The following is a 13,879-nucleotide window of genomic DNA, read 5'->3' as shown; positions in this document are numbered from 1 at the left end:
CACGAACCCGTGTCCCCTGCATCGGCAGGCGGACTCTCAACCACTGCGCCACCAGGGAAGCCCCCAAACTGCCATATTAAAGCCAGTCAACACTATTTCTGAGTGAGCATGTGCTCAGTATTTAAATCACAGACCTCAAAATTAAGGCAACCTTGAGAAAAGAGCTGAGGCCCAGCCGCACTGTTCAGCACATTTCAGAACAGAGAAATGCAGCGGTTTGAGAAATAAGATAGAGCACTGCCTTTTCCATTCTAAATTTGAATTCTAGAAATATACAGTACAAATTTAAAATGTTTAATATGACCCATAATGTATACAAGTTCAGAGGTAGTCTTGAATTTGTTTTCTTTTCCTCCACTTTATATATGTTACTGAGGACATATGTAAAAAGATTTTTCGAAGCAGCTTACATATGACATAATGTCAAAGAAGGCATTCCTTAAGAATGAAATGAAAGCAAGTAGCTCTTAAAACGTTTAATTTTTGGGTATATCTCAAATGGTACTTGAAAAATATTCTTAGGAAATTGTGTGTTGCTATCTCTACAGCCATGAAGTCCTGTGAGACCAATATTGCGTGGTTACACAGAAGCAGATTCCATTTTCTCTGTTCTCCAACCTGGAATAAGATTGTATTATGAACGTATAAGATTCCTCAGAGCAAAATTGAATTTGTATGATGTATTAGCGTTTTACCAGGTACTACAAAATGGTTATATGTAGTCAGAATCCAAAATTCTACTCCTCATGGGTAAACTGACCCTGAAAAGAGAGCTGTCAACAGGAGTAAGAAGCATTTAGTGAACATCCAGACTGAAGAAAACTATCCAGACTAAAAAAAAAGAAAAGGTAGTTTGTGTGTTGACCTTGGAGAAAGGCACTAAAATGAATAATTTAAAAGATGACATAGCAGTGCTACACTAGTGCTCATTCCTATGCCTCAAGCTATACAAATGGGAGAAATTTCCCATTTTCTTACTTTTTTTGAGGCAAAAGTGCTGAGTAATGGTTTTAGGAACAATGAGTGGTTATGGGTTGTGGCTTGTATATCGAACGCTTACCGAGTGAGGAAATCCATGAAACCACAGAATCTGTGTTGGCACAGGAAGGCTGCCCCCTCGTGTAGAGGCCGTACTCCATCCAATCACAAGATCCCAGAATATTCTGTACTTGGAAGCTCCTGACCACACTTATTCATGGCCCCATTAACCACTTTTGGCTGGGCATGGCCCTAATTAAGAAAGGGGCCTCTCAGACTTGAACATGCATGTGAGTCACTTGACAGACTGACTGAAGTGCAGATTCTGATTCTGTACGTCTGGGGAGGGCCTGAGAGACTGCATTTCAGATGACCTCCTGCTGGGGCTGCTGCTCTGGGACCACACTGAGTGATGACGATTTAGATTTATCAGTTTTTCTTACCTTATGACAATAGGAAAAAGCATGGAAGAAAAATCGTTTTGCAAAGGTTACAGTTGCAAGGGAACACTTTTCCATGTGTCCCAATGTGACTATGGATAAAGGAATAAGGGAATTCCCTGGTGGTGCAGTGGTTAGGACTCCAAGCTCTCACTGCTGAGGGCCTGGGTTCAATCCCTGGTCAGGGAACTAAGATCCCACAACCCAAAAAAAAAAAAAAAAAAAAAAAAAGAATAAGACAGTTCTTACGTCACGTCCTTAATCACCTCAAGCAGACTGTTGTATATGAGAAGCTATAGAATTAAAATATCTTCTGAAATTTCCAATGAGTCAGGATTTCCATAAAAGAGTATAACTAAAAAAAAAAAAAAGAGTATTACTCATGATCAATGTACCTTGTTTTACAATAACATGAATTTAAAATCTGAACCCCTACAAAAATTTCAGAATGAACCCCTTTACTTTTCATAAAGGACACAATAGATCGAGTTCTGTAACACTAACTCCAAAGATCAGGCCTGCTAAGACAGAATTTATCCCTGTGCTTCCATGCAAATGCACAGAAGACTTCTCATTTATTGATTAATTCATTCACTTATGAAGTATCATAAAATGAAAACCATTCTTTAATCCCACTACCCAGAGACATTCGCTGTTGGCCTTAGCTATTCACACAAAGTCATCACAGTATAATGTGTGTTATAAATTACTCAGGCTTCTCAACTTCCTCCTTCATTTCAAGGAAGTATCTAAAGCTTTATGCTACTACACAGAACCAGCCAACGTAGGTTTCTAAGAGAATGTCTTACGTTTCTGAAAACAATGCTTTATACGTTAAAAAATGTTGGGCAGTTTTCTACACTATCCCTTTAGTGTTTCATTATTTGTCATGTGTAAAGGGGTTAGAAAATGTGTTTTTCTTATTTAAATTAAGTTTGAGAACTGTGGGGATAACTGTCAACAAATGGGCACCATATATTCTTTATTAAAAATCTGAATATCCTCTTGGGTAAGTTTTCTATTTTGAAAGCTATCTCAGATTTCATTCAGTAGACCTAAGAGTCCAAAAGTTTAAAAAGTAATTGTTTAAAAGGAGAGCAAGACCATTTAAGTAATTTTTATTAGGACTACATTAAGATGCTCAATTTCCCAGTGTAATAAAAATAAGAATGAAAAATGAGTTCATCTATCACAAGTATATACCCTAGATTTTTGTTTAGATCCCATCTAGGTGTGAATATGTAGTAATTAGGAATATACAAGATGGTTTATTTCAAGGTGACAATAATAATAAAGTTCAAATTTACTTGTTTTATTCCCTTTTCTTTCTCCTCATTCCATGTAAAGGAACTTTACTCTTTTCAGTGGAAAGAAGAAATGTCCCTAGAACAAAGAATGAGTGGAGAGGAAAGAGATGGTTGGGATCACCAAAAATCTTTGTCAAACTTTAACAAATGTATTACTAGAAAAATGAATGTTGATATGTTGACTTAATTCCCAGCTGGAGGAAAAAGTAATCCCATCTCTTTATGTCATGCTTACTTCTTAGCCTGTTGTTTATTTAGTATGATTATAATTAGTGTAAAAATGCTTTATTTAAAATGAATTTAACTATGCCTTGGAAGAATTTTGTAATACAATATTACAAATTTGTAATTACAAATACTTGTAATTAATACAAGTTAATTTAGCCGATAGAGAGAAATACAGTGAGTGTTTTTAGTTTTATGCTTATGATATAAAAGTATAGTGATTCGATTTTAATGATATCCCTCCCCTAAATAGTCCATATATTCCTAATATTGTCACTCAGTAGCATTTTAAAGAAACAAACACCCTTTTAAAATTCCACTCGTTTCATTCATTCAACAGATTTTTAATAAGGATCTTCCGTGTGCTGTACACTCTTCTGGGTCCTGGAAAGACACAAGAGAAGAGAGGGAAATATTTGTCTTCATGGAATTTATATTCCAGATTTGAAAAAAGTTTCTACTATATGCATTCAATTCAATAAACATTTATTGAATGCCTATGGTATTTTCCTACCTCCTATGACTATAAGTAGTTGAGGAGATAAAATACTTTGGTAGCTTAAATATCATCTTTCTATAACATCCCTCAATCCTAAATCAATTGCACCTTCATCTGTATTCCTGTGATACTTCTTATGCACCTGTATCATAGCAAAGATGCCTTATACTTTTGTGTTTGCTTGTCTGTCTTCTCCACAGTGGTCTCCATGAAGATTAGGACCCTGTTTTGTTTCTGTCTTATCCCCATGAAGAGCACAGTACCAGGCAGAGTCAATGACTAGACTTGAAGAGGATTGAATGTATAGTTTTTGCCCTGAGAAAGCTTTTATTTCAGTGGGGAAGGGAAAGGGGAAATAAGATTACTCATTCCTTAAGAGAAGTGAAGTCCTATAGGTGATGGGCTATGTTTTATGTACATTTTCATGTTCAAGGCTCCCCGATAGAATAACAGAGAGAGAGAGAGGATTTATTTAACATGCTAAGTGAGGAATCTTAGTTGTCAACTTCATAAAAGAAAAAAAAATATTTCCCTAGGTAATTAAATAAAAATTTAAGGGCATCATAATGTTTATATATGACAGCCACACAGTTTTATATAAGCTAAACAAGCCCAAGCATGAAGCAGTCACATCCACCGATAGATAAGCATTTGCTCAACCCTAGGCAAAAAACACCAACAACTTAGAATTCCCTCCATAATCTGAGTTTCCACACATTTAAATGTTTGGTGAAAATCAGACGAAGTGTCTAATTGGAGGATCATCTGGGAAAAAAGGATCAGATACCCTGCCCTGAAGAACTGAACTTCCACAGAGAATCTCTATTCGTCATACCCCCTTATCTGTTCCCAGTGTCGTCACACCCGCCTTATCTGTTCCCAGTGCACATGAATCAATGTCCCTACACTTGGCCTCAAACAGGTAACATCTTCCGGTGGTAGTTGTCTGATCGAAGTCACCTACGTTCTTAATCCACATGGTGTCTTCTCCTCTTTAGATTCATCTGCTCAGGCATGAGCCATATCATCAAGTAGCATGTGAGCTATGTGCCTGCCTTTTTTGCATTGCATATAACGCGTAACATATTCTTGACACACTCTGCTTCTGGGCCTCTTTTCTTGAATGAATCAGAAAGAGCATGAACGAGTGAGTAACAAATAGAATTGGGTAAACAGAATCTCAGTTACCTGTAAAATGGAAACAATACCTGTTTACCGACTATCACTCAGTAAATGGTGGTGGCCTGTGACTCAGAAGAGCATCATGGCTACTGAGAAACTGCTCTCCTGCTGGTCACAAATGCCACCATTGTCTCACAAACAAAATAAGAATTTTATGAGGAAGAAATAGACAGACTTGGGCTATTCAACAATAAGAAGGCCAAGGTAATGCCCTCACTTTCCTTGGCATATCTGTTTAACATCGTCACCTTATCACACTCTGCCATTACTCTCAGAAAGACTCCCTTGGGGGCACGTAGGAAATATTTGATGGTGTGTTCTGAGTGAAAATATGGAATGCCTTAAGTACCTTTCACATAAGCTGACCATTTCTAGATTTAAATAAGAGGTTGAACAGATTTAAGGGAGTTTTCTGAATTGTTAGTTGCAGAACAATACTTTATTTTATTTTATTTCTTTCAGTTTTTATTTTATATTGGAGTATGGTTGATCAACAATGTTATGTTAGTTTCAGGTGTGCAGCAAAGTGATTCAGTTATGCATATACGTGTACCTATTTTTTTTCAAATTCTTTTCCCATTTAGGTTATCACAGAGTATTGAGCAGAGTTCCCTGTGCTATACAGTAGGTCCTTGTTGGTTATCTATTTCAAATATAATAGTGTATACATGTCAATCCCAAACAATGCTTTCAACAGAGAATGGGATCTTATTGGAGAGAGGAACTAAAGAAGTCATTAGATAGTTTAAATACGGTTTTGAGTCATTGTAGAAACAGCCTGAGGTCAAACTCCAAATTATTATCACTGTTCATATTGCTATAGGGGCATAACAAGAGAACCTGTCTCAAGAAGACTGAGTCTGCAGGGCCTAATTATTTGCTTCTCTCGGAAAGCTATATCATTTACCTCTGTGGTGGTTCTGACCTATAATTATCACCTTCTTTGTTATGGTACTTAAGGACTCCAACTGATTTGCCCATCCTCCTGGTGGTGATTTGACTGGTGATGAAGTGTTTACTTACATTCCTTCACTGAAAAGAGCTTTCTCACCACACTGAGGCACAGGTAGCAGTGACTGATAGCAAACTACCACTGCACATTTTTTCCCAAAGATTAGGTAATGAGCAGGTGTGATCATGATTCCAGCGTGAAACAACTTGAAAGACACCCTCTTATTCAAAAACATTAAGAACTATAACAACCATCTTCTGAAGGCATCTTTGTCCCTCTCTAAATGCTGGCAACTGTAGAGCAATTAAAACAAAGTCTATGACTTTTAACATGACAGATAAGATGTTTTTGTTTGCTACTATTAGCATTCTTTTTCTTCATAGCGGGACAAAATCAAATTATAAAAACATATGTGTACATATATACATGTATGTTTATAAAATCTCTATGTAGATCATTCTTTGCATAAAGAGTTTAAACTTTGAGTCAGTAGTAAACACACACATGTGTTATGACGTCCTTTTAAGAACAGTCATTCTGGAAAAAGTATTTCAAAAGAAATGTAAAAATGAAATAAAAAATGATTCCCAAGCTTTTTAGGCTACAACTCTTCATTCTGATGAATGCCTTCAGCCTCATGATGTTGCCAGATGTGCCAGTAACAAGTGAAACCTATCTCAGGTGCTATTCCTAAAAACTTTTGGCATTTTGAGGGGGGGAAAAAAAAGCTTTAAAATATTCATCTTTCGTTTTTAAATTGTAATTGCTAGGAATTCTTAGCTACCAAAATATTGATGTAACGTAATTACATTTTTAATCAATGAATTTTGATCATGATAAAGTTTCTTACCATGTTTGATTTGTTCCCTTTGGTTCAAAACTGGTTAGTTTGTTTCCTCATGAGTGTGTATTTTCTCCTCTTAGAAAGTTGTCGACCTTTCTGTCTGAGTGGCGTAAAAGAAAGGTCTCTTTGGAAAGCAAGAGACGTGCTCTGCAAGCTACGAAATCACTAGATTTCATTCCAATATTGATTTGCAACCGAAATGCACTTTTGACGGTTGTCTTTTGATGCAGACCTCTGATGCCTGAGGAATGCAGGGCCACGGTCCAGCCTGCCCAGACCCTGACCTCTGAGTGCTGCCGGCTCTGTCGGAATGGCTACTGCGCGCCCACAGGGAAGTGCTGCTGCAGTCCAGGATGGGAAGGAGACTGGTGTAGAGTCGGTTAGTGTTCCTTCTGTTCCGGGTAGATTGGGCCTGCAAGAACTTAACGTTAGTAACTTCCTCTAGAATGACCTAGTGTTCAAAACTGTAGCCGTTTACAATACTAATGCTCAGTCTGTTTCTGAACTTGCACCTGAAATCGTTGCCATTTTCCTAATGGAAACAGTTCACCTATATAAGTTAATCATAAACATAATCGAGTTCTTTCACAAAGTCACACATGAAAACAGCCCAACTAGATCATCCCTGTGGACTCTCAGTCCTGGGTTTGAGCTTTCACACCAGCCAATGACCTGGTGCTTGCAAAGCCCCTTTCTGAGTGCCAGCATTTTCCAGACACTCCATAAAGGCCCTCCCTAAATTTGCTGCTTGCTTTCTTGCTGTAGCGTGCTAAAAACAGGGGTTTTCAGTGGGTGTTTTTATAGAAAAGGGGAAAATGCAGTTATCTAGAGGCATATAATGAGATTTTTCCATTCTTTTTGCCACTGCCTTGTGGACCATCAGGTGGGTGTGCAGCTGCTCAGAGAGCAAATGAGATTCATTCCAAGGTTATTCTATCCTTTAACTTGTGACTTCCGCAGATACATGTAATCGCGTTTAAATTCTACTTGGTGCGAAGTAAGACAATTAGATTAATTTAGGTACCTAGAGTTTAAGATGTGTATACTGAAAGTATGTTTTCAACAACCGGCATATACATATTACTTGCAAAAGATTTTGATCTTTGCTATTTCAAATATTAAAGTATCTCTTGCCAAAGAAAATTCAAGTCCCATATTAATATTTAACAATATCCTTAATTCATAAATGCCTTCTTTCTTTATTCTAAACATGTATTTGTTTCAAAAAATTATAACCATACCTCGTTTACCTCAAATAAAGTAGACATTTAAAGTCACAGAGACAGTATCCATTTTAAGCTTAAATTGCTTCAGCACTAATAATATTATGTGATTGATTGATATCATGGTTACATATCTAGGAAAAAGCTATCATAACTGAAACTCAACAGAAATTAAGTAATTACATTATTTTTTAAAAATGCTTACATTCTATTGACCCATTCTGTCTCCTTTTTCATTAGTTGGCCAAAAAATGAGAATCAGTGTTTAAATGCAATAATATTCTAATTCCTGATGATATATCTTCCCTCTGCTTCCTTCTATGCTTGACAATATCTACTCTCTCTGCTTTTATGGGGTGTCTATTCTGTCTTATTCCTTATTTATATTTTGCCTAACCTTTAAGTCACCTCAAGTCATCAGATAACAAATATTTATTGAGTGCCTGCTAGTAACAGTATGGTAAACTGAAGGTAAACATAATTTTGAATCTGGGCGGCTTAATACATACCATAATAGATATTAATAATGATATATGATATAAATGAAAGTTTATAAGCAGGGGTCCCCAAACCCCGGGCCACAGACTGGTACCGGTACCAGTCTGTGGCCTGTTAGGAGCCGGGCCACACAGCAGGAGGTGAGCGGCCGGTGAGCAGCTGATGCTTCATCTGTATTTACAGCCACTCCCCATCGCTCGTAATTCCGCCTGAGCTCCACTTCCTGTCAGATCAGCAGCGGCATTAGATTCTCATAGGAGCGTGAATCCTGTTGTGAACTGTGCATGTGAGGGATCTAGGTTGCGCGCTCCTTATGAGAATCTAATGCCTGATGATCTGAGGTGGGGCTGAGCGGGTGATGCTAGCACTGGGGAGTGGCTGCAAATACAGATTATCATCAGCAGAGAGGTTTGACTGCACAGAGTCCATAATAAATCAATTGCTTGCAGACTCATATCAAAACCCTATCAGTGAGTGGCAAGTGAAAACAAGCTCAGGGCTCCCACTGATTCTGCATTATGGTGAGTTGTATAATTATTTCATTATGTAATACAATGTAATAATAATAGAAATAAAGTGCACAATAAATGTAAGGCACTTGAATCATCCCAAAAACATCCCCCACCCACCCCACCCCTGGTCTGTGGAAAAATTGCCTTCCACGAAACTGGTCACTGGTGCCAAAAAGGTTGGACGGCTGTCATAAAGTACTTTAATCTTTCCACTAAATCAACTAAATACTTTGAATATATAAGAGAAACCAGAACCATTTTGTTAAAGTAATATATTTGTGGTATTTTTGACCCAAGTAAGAACTTTTGACCCAAGTAAGGACTTATATACTCACAGAGTTTGCTCATCTCCCACAAATTTAAAAGACTATTTTGGTCTATTTTCTCCCTGTTCTTTCTTTCCCATATATCATCCACAGACCCCTGGATTTTGATTAACGCCCTGTAAAAGGTTAAAGTAACTCTGTCCCCTAAAAGTATAAGGACATGTATTCAAGGAATTTGATTCTGTCTACAGTGGCTGCACACCTCAGATTCATCATATCAGTAAGAGACAATTAAGTTATATACCCAATTTTATGTCTCCATCTCATTTTAGCAATAAATCTTTACATTCCCTACCTATATTATAGTGGTAAACATTCTTTTCTGAAGCAATCCTGCTCTGTAGAGCAGCCCTGTAAAGGATTGCTCAGAACGTCTTTCACTGGGCAACTGCACTGACCCCAAGAAGGGGCTTCAGGGTGTAATCAAAAAGGGGCATATGCACTACACCCCCTGGGAACAAGGAAAGGGAGGAATCCAAGGGAATCCACGTGGTGGATCCTCCCTCCAACCAAAATCAAAAACTGACCATTTCTTTTCTTCTTTTTTTAAACTCTAGTGTGTTTTTTTTTAATTAATTAATTTACTTATTTATTTTGGGCTGCATTGAATCTTCGCTGCTGCAGGTGGGCCCTCTCCAGTTGCGGCAAGCGGGGGTCACTCCCTGCCGCGGTGCACAGGCCTCCCATCGCGGTGGCCTCTCCTGTTGCGGAGCACAGGCTCCAGGCACGCAGGCCTCAGCAGCTGTGGCACGTGCGCTTAGCAGCTGTGGCTCGCAGGCTCCAGAGTGCAGGCTCAGCAGCTGTGGCACACGGGCCCAGCTGCTCCGCAGCATGTGGGATCCTCCTGGACCAGGGCTCGAACCCGTGCCCCCTGCATTGGCAGGAGGATTCTTAACCACTGCACCACAAGGGAAGCCCAAAAAACTGCCCATTTCTTGATGTTACATTGGTGATGCTCCAGCCACTGGGCCTTTCTCTCTGGCCGCGCCCTTCCCACTGTGAGGTCTTACCCCAGAGGGACGGAAACAGAGCGGTACTTGGCAGGCCCTGTGTTGGAGATGCCCTAGGGAAGCAGAGGTTTTAAAGAACTGAAATCCTCGTTTTACATAAAGTCAGTTCTGCAGGGGATGGAAATTGTTTCCCATGATCTGGATGATCCACTTCTCTCGAAATGTCTCCCTCCCACTGTCTGTTGCGTTCTGGCCCCCGAATAACTAGAAGTCTGAAAGCCTTCTTTCTTTGTACTTACTAACTTTAGGATCATTTTGGGACTGGCTTCCTCATCCTTTCCCTCCGTTCCCTTACTCGTCAGATATTTATTGGCCTCATACTCAGTGCTGTTTCTGACTTACAGAATGGAGTGTGATTTTATTGCTCTTTTTTTTCTCCCAGCAAAATGTGAGCCAGCGTGTCGCCACGGCGGTGTCTGTGTTAGACCCAACAAGTGCCTCTGTAAAAAAGGATATCTTGGTCCTCAGTGTGAACAAGTGGACAGAAACCTCCGCAGAGAGAGCAGGGCAGGTATTCTTGATCAGATCATTGACATGACATCTTATTTGCTGGATCTTACAAGTTACATTGTATAGTTTCTGGGACTATTTGACTATTCCTTTCCAATGGGCATTTATTTTTTTTCCTGTCATTAAAAAGAACGACTGTTATCCTGCAACACACTCCTGTGATTTCATTTTCTTTGATTAATTTAAAAGTCATTTCCAGAAATGTGCAGACCCTGTGTGTGTATATAGGCACGTTTGTTCACATATGCACATACGCACACACACTCACAACCCCCGTGAGTGTGGTTGCGTAACAGATGGGTTTTTAAAATATATATTTCCTTGTGCGGAGTAATTTCCCCAGAAATTCCATTGTAAATTGATAACAGAATTTTTATGTCACCAGAAGAGATTATTTGCCTTCCCAGGAATTTTCTGTCTGTAATCACTGAAGTCAACTTCAATGGAGTTTTAAAACATTACTGTGCAATCTGATGGATTGAATTTTAAAAGGCCATATTTTTATATTAAAGGACTATAATATGAGAGAATGTTTCAGAGCTCCCTGATGAATTTCTAAGAGGGCAACTTGATATAAAATTGTAATCTTCATTTTTATCAATGTATCCAATTGCAGAATGTTAACGCACTTACTTTTTTATTGGCAGAGAAATCTGGTTACTCTAGCTTAATTTCAAGATTGTTTTCAAACTAAATCATAATGGCAAAGTCTAAAACCAATCTTCCTAAAAGGTCTGCTTTTATTGTATAGTTTATTTAACAATAGGCACTGGGTTTGTGTTACATATTTATATTTTTTATTTTATTTTTATAATATAGACATCACCTAGATGAAACACCTTTACCCTGTCCTGTAAAATACTAAAGTTACATTTTTCACCAACTTAATTGGAAAGAAGGGGAGTGAGAAAGCAAACAGTCTTTAATGTGCTGAGGATCTAATCTAGCAATGTATCCTTGTGCCAACATGTAATCATTACCGACGGATGAAAAAGCAAGAAAACAGCCACTCCTTATAAAATTCCAGCATTAAACATTTGTAAAGTGCTTTTCACCATAGCAAGACTGTCAGAGTATATGTGATGAGAATGTTGCAGGTTTCACACTGAATCGCCTCACTGGAAAAGAGTTCACTCGTTTTTAACAAATCTTGCCTGTGTAAGCTGTCACTTGTACAAATTTTTAATATCATTCTTGCCAGATATGAATTTTAATGTATATGTTCCTTCGGAACTCGGTGAAAATCCTCTCTGGTTCATTTATGAATAAATTTCCTGTAAATGTTCTGTTCAGGTTTTTCAAGAAATGCCACGTTCTAACTTAAACTGCAAAAAGTCTGGTACACGTTTTTCTTCATGGTTTTTGAGACAATCCTGCCACGTTTGGATTATAACAAAATGATCAGGCCTCTTTGCCCCACTGAGAAAACATCGACTCATGACATGTGGGCACCTACTATAGGTTACCCTTCTCTAAACACCTGCTCCTCCAGAATCTAAATTGTAGAGTAGGACAGATTATACGGCACAGGCTGACTTCCCAAACCCTCTCCTTACCTTTACGAAAAGGAGCCTCAATTTCAAAAATAAACAAAATCTTGTAATATTTGTCTATTATCTTGTAATATTTGTCTATTGTTTTAAAGTGAGAGATCTGCAAATAAAGCACAGTGAGAAACCACAACATAGAAAGCTTGGTTAAGTACTCTGCTCTTGTCTTCCATATATGATTACTTAAGTTTCAAGTGACTTCATGCCCAATGGAAATGGGTTGACAAATCTTGGTGCAGTGCTTAGTGAACAATAGCCTGCATTAAAAAGTGCATGCATAATTTTGCACAATTTAGGTTTCAATTGACAGTCTATTCAAAGAAGTCTCAGGATTAAATGAGCATGGAGACCAAATTGCCCTCTTACCCCAGAAAAGGGGTGGTCCCTTCTAGTCACACAAACACTTCATTGGCCCAACAGTGTGACAAATCTTGCAGTGAACCCTGTACTAGCCCACATCTGTAGGTTAATAGCAGTCTTTTGTCCTCTTTGCTTTCTCTTCATAGCCCTCTTACTGAATTCCATCACAGAAAGTTTTACAATTAAAAAAAAAAATGTCCTGACAACCATTTTTGTAAATGGACCTTAACCATCTCATCGTCTCTTATTCAACGTGGGTGACATTCACAAAATGTGAACTTCTTGTGAGGGAGCCAGCTGTCTAAATCTGTCAAATTGTGCAGTTTTATTACGCATTCTCCTATACATAGTTTCACTGAAAACAATAAGGATACTGCTATATATTCAGCAAAATCTGAAAACGCCCAGCATTTCTTCTTACATCTTTAATCTTTCCATCTTTTCCAAAAGAATCTTTCCAAAAGAAATGGTGTTCTATTGCCATTTGTTCTCCTATTTAAAAGTATCTAGATTAAATTGATCAGACCCAGCTTTTTTTATACAGCCCTTTCACAAGTGAAAGAGTTTCAAATGACTTAGAAAAACATACGTACCCCAGGTATCATTGCCTTTTCTATTGTGAGTCATTAGAATAACAGATCAAAATCTTTGAAAAAGAAAATCACAAGATCCAGGGATATTAAACCCCAGCAAAGACAGTCATTGGAGTCATTTCTCTCTGTTCTTAGGAGAGAAGTAAATAGCAATGGCTAACTAATAGCTACCTTTTTAAAACTCAGTGGTCATTTCAAGAAATCTTTTGACCTTTCCTTTCAAGTAGATTTTTTAAATATGTGACTGGAGAATGATCTTAAATAATTCATGATGAGAGGCAAGTAAGAATTGGTTAAAAAGTATGAGCTAGGGAAAAATGATTGTTTCATCACACGAATGGTAACATCTACTCGGTTCAAAAAGCACATAATCAAAATGGAAGAAAATGTCCTTGGTATGGATACAAATGTGTGAGATAAAGATAAAATAAAGAAACAGAAAAATGTAGATTATTATCCCTTTTTCCATTCTAGAGCTTAAGCTTTGGGTATCAATTTAATGTGAAAGGCTGTTACGGTAGTTATAAAGAGTTGGGAAAAAAGCTTTCTGCCACTGCTTCTGCCAAACTGTTGTTCTGATTAATAGAACTTCGTTTTCTTGCTAGTTATTTAAGGTAATGAGAAGATAACTGAATTGGCACATCATTAAAGTGGAAAGAAGGGAAGATTTAAGAAACTTGAGTGATGATAAAAAGTGCTTCCATTCATACCTTTCTTCTTGGAATTTCCTTTCAATGTGGCTATTGTAAAATATATCTTTTATTTTATCACAAAGAACACTCAGAAGTTTTCTCAGGTTAACAGACTATCTCATAAAGAAAGAGCAAAGAAACCTACTTACACATGCAACATATACATACAACCTAAATA

General features: G+C 37.9%; 1 protein-coding gene across 2 annotated transcripts in view; it reads left to right on the top strand.

The window, feature by feature from the left end:
* The window catches only part of HHIP (hedgehog interacting protein), a 90,637-nt gene extending 79,411 nt beyond the window's left edge, over positions 1-11,226 (top strand). The window contains exons 12-14 of one of the 2 annotated variants that reach the window (XM_007463995.1): positions 6,658-6,802; positions 8,235-8,238; positions 10,379-10,653. In XM_007463995.1, coding sequence (XP_007464057.1) covers positions 6,658-6,802; positions 8,235-8,238; positions 10,379-10,572 — 343 coding nt within the window. In that variant the 3' untranslated portion in view covers positions 10,573-10,653. Of the gene's footprint in view, positions 1-6,657; positions 6,807-8,234; positions 8,239-10,378 lie in introns of both variants that reach the window. The other variant, XM_007463994.1, reaches the window with a different exon arrangement.
* Positions 11,227-13,879: the final 2,653 nt, after the last annotated feature.

Source organism: Lipotes vexillifer, unplaced genomic scaffold (genome assembly GCF_000442215.2).
Source record: "Lipotes vexillifer unplaced genomic scaffold, Lipotes_vexillifer_v1.1 scaffold1293, whole genome shotgun sequence".
NCBI classification, from domain to species: Eukaryota; Metazoa; Chordata; class Mammalia; order Artiodactyla; family Lipotidae; genus Lipotes; species Lipotes vexillifer.
Note: the sequence above shows the minus strand (reverse complement) of the source record. Positions and strands in the feature narration are given on the sequence as shown.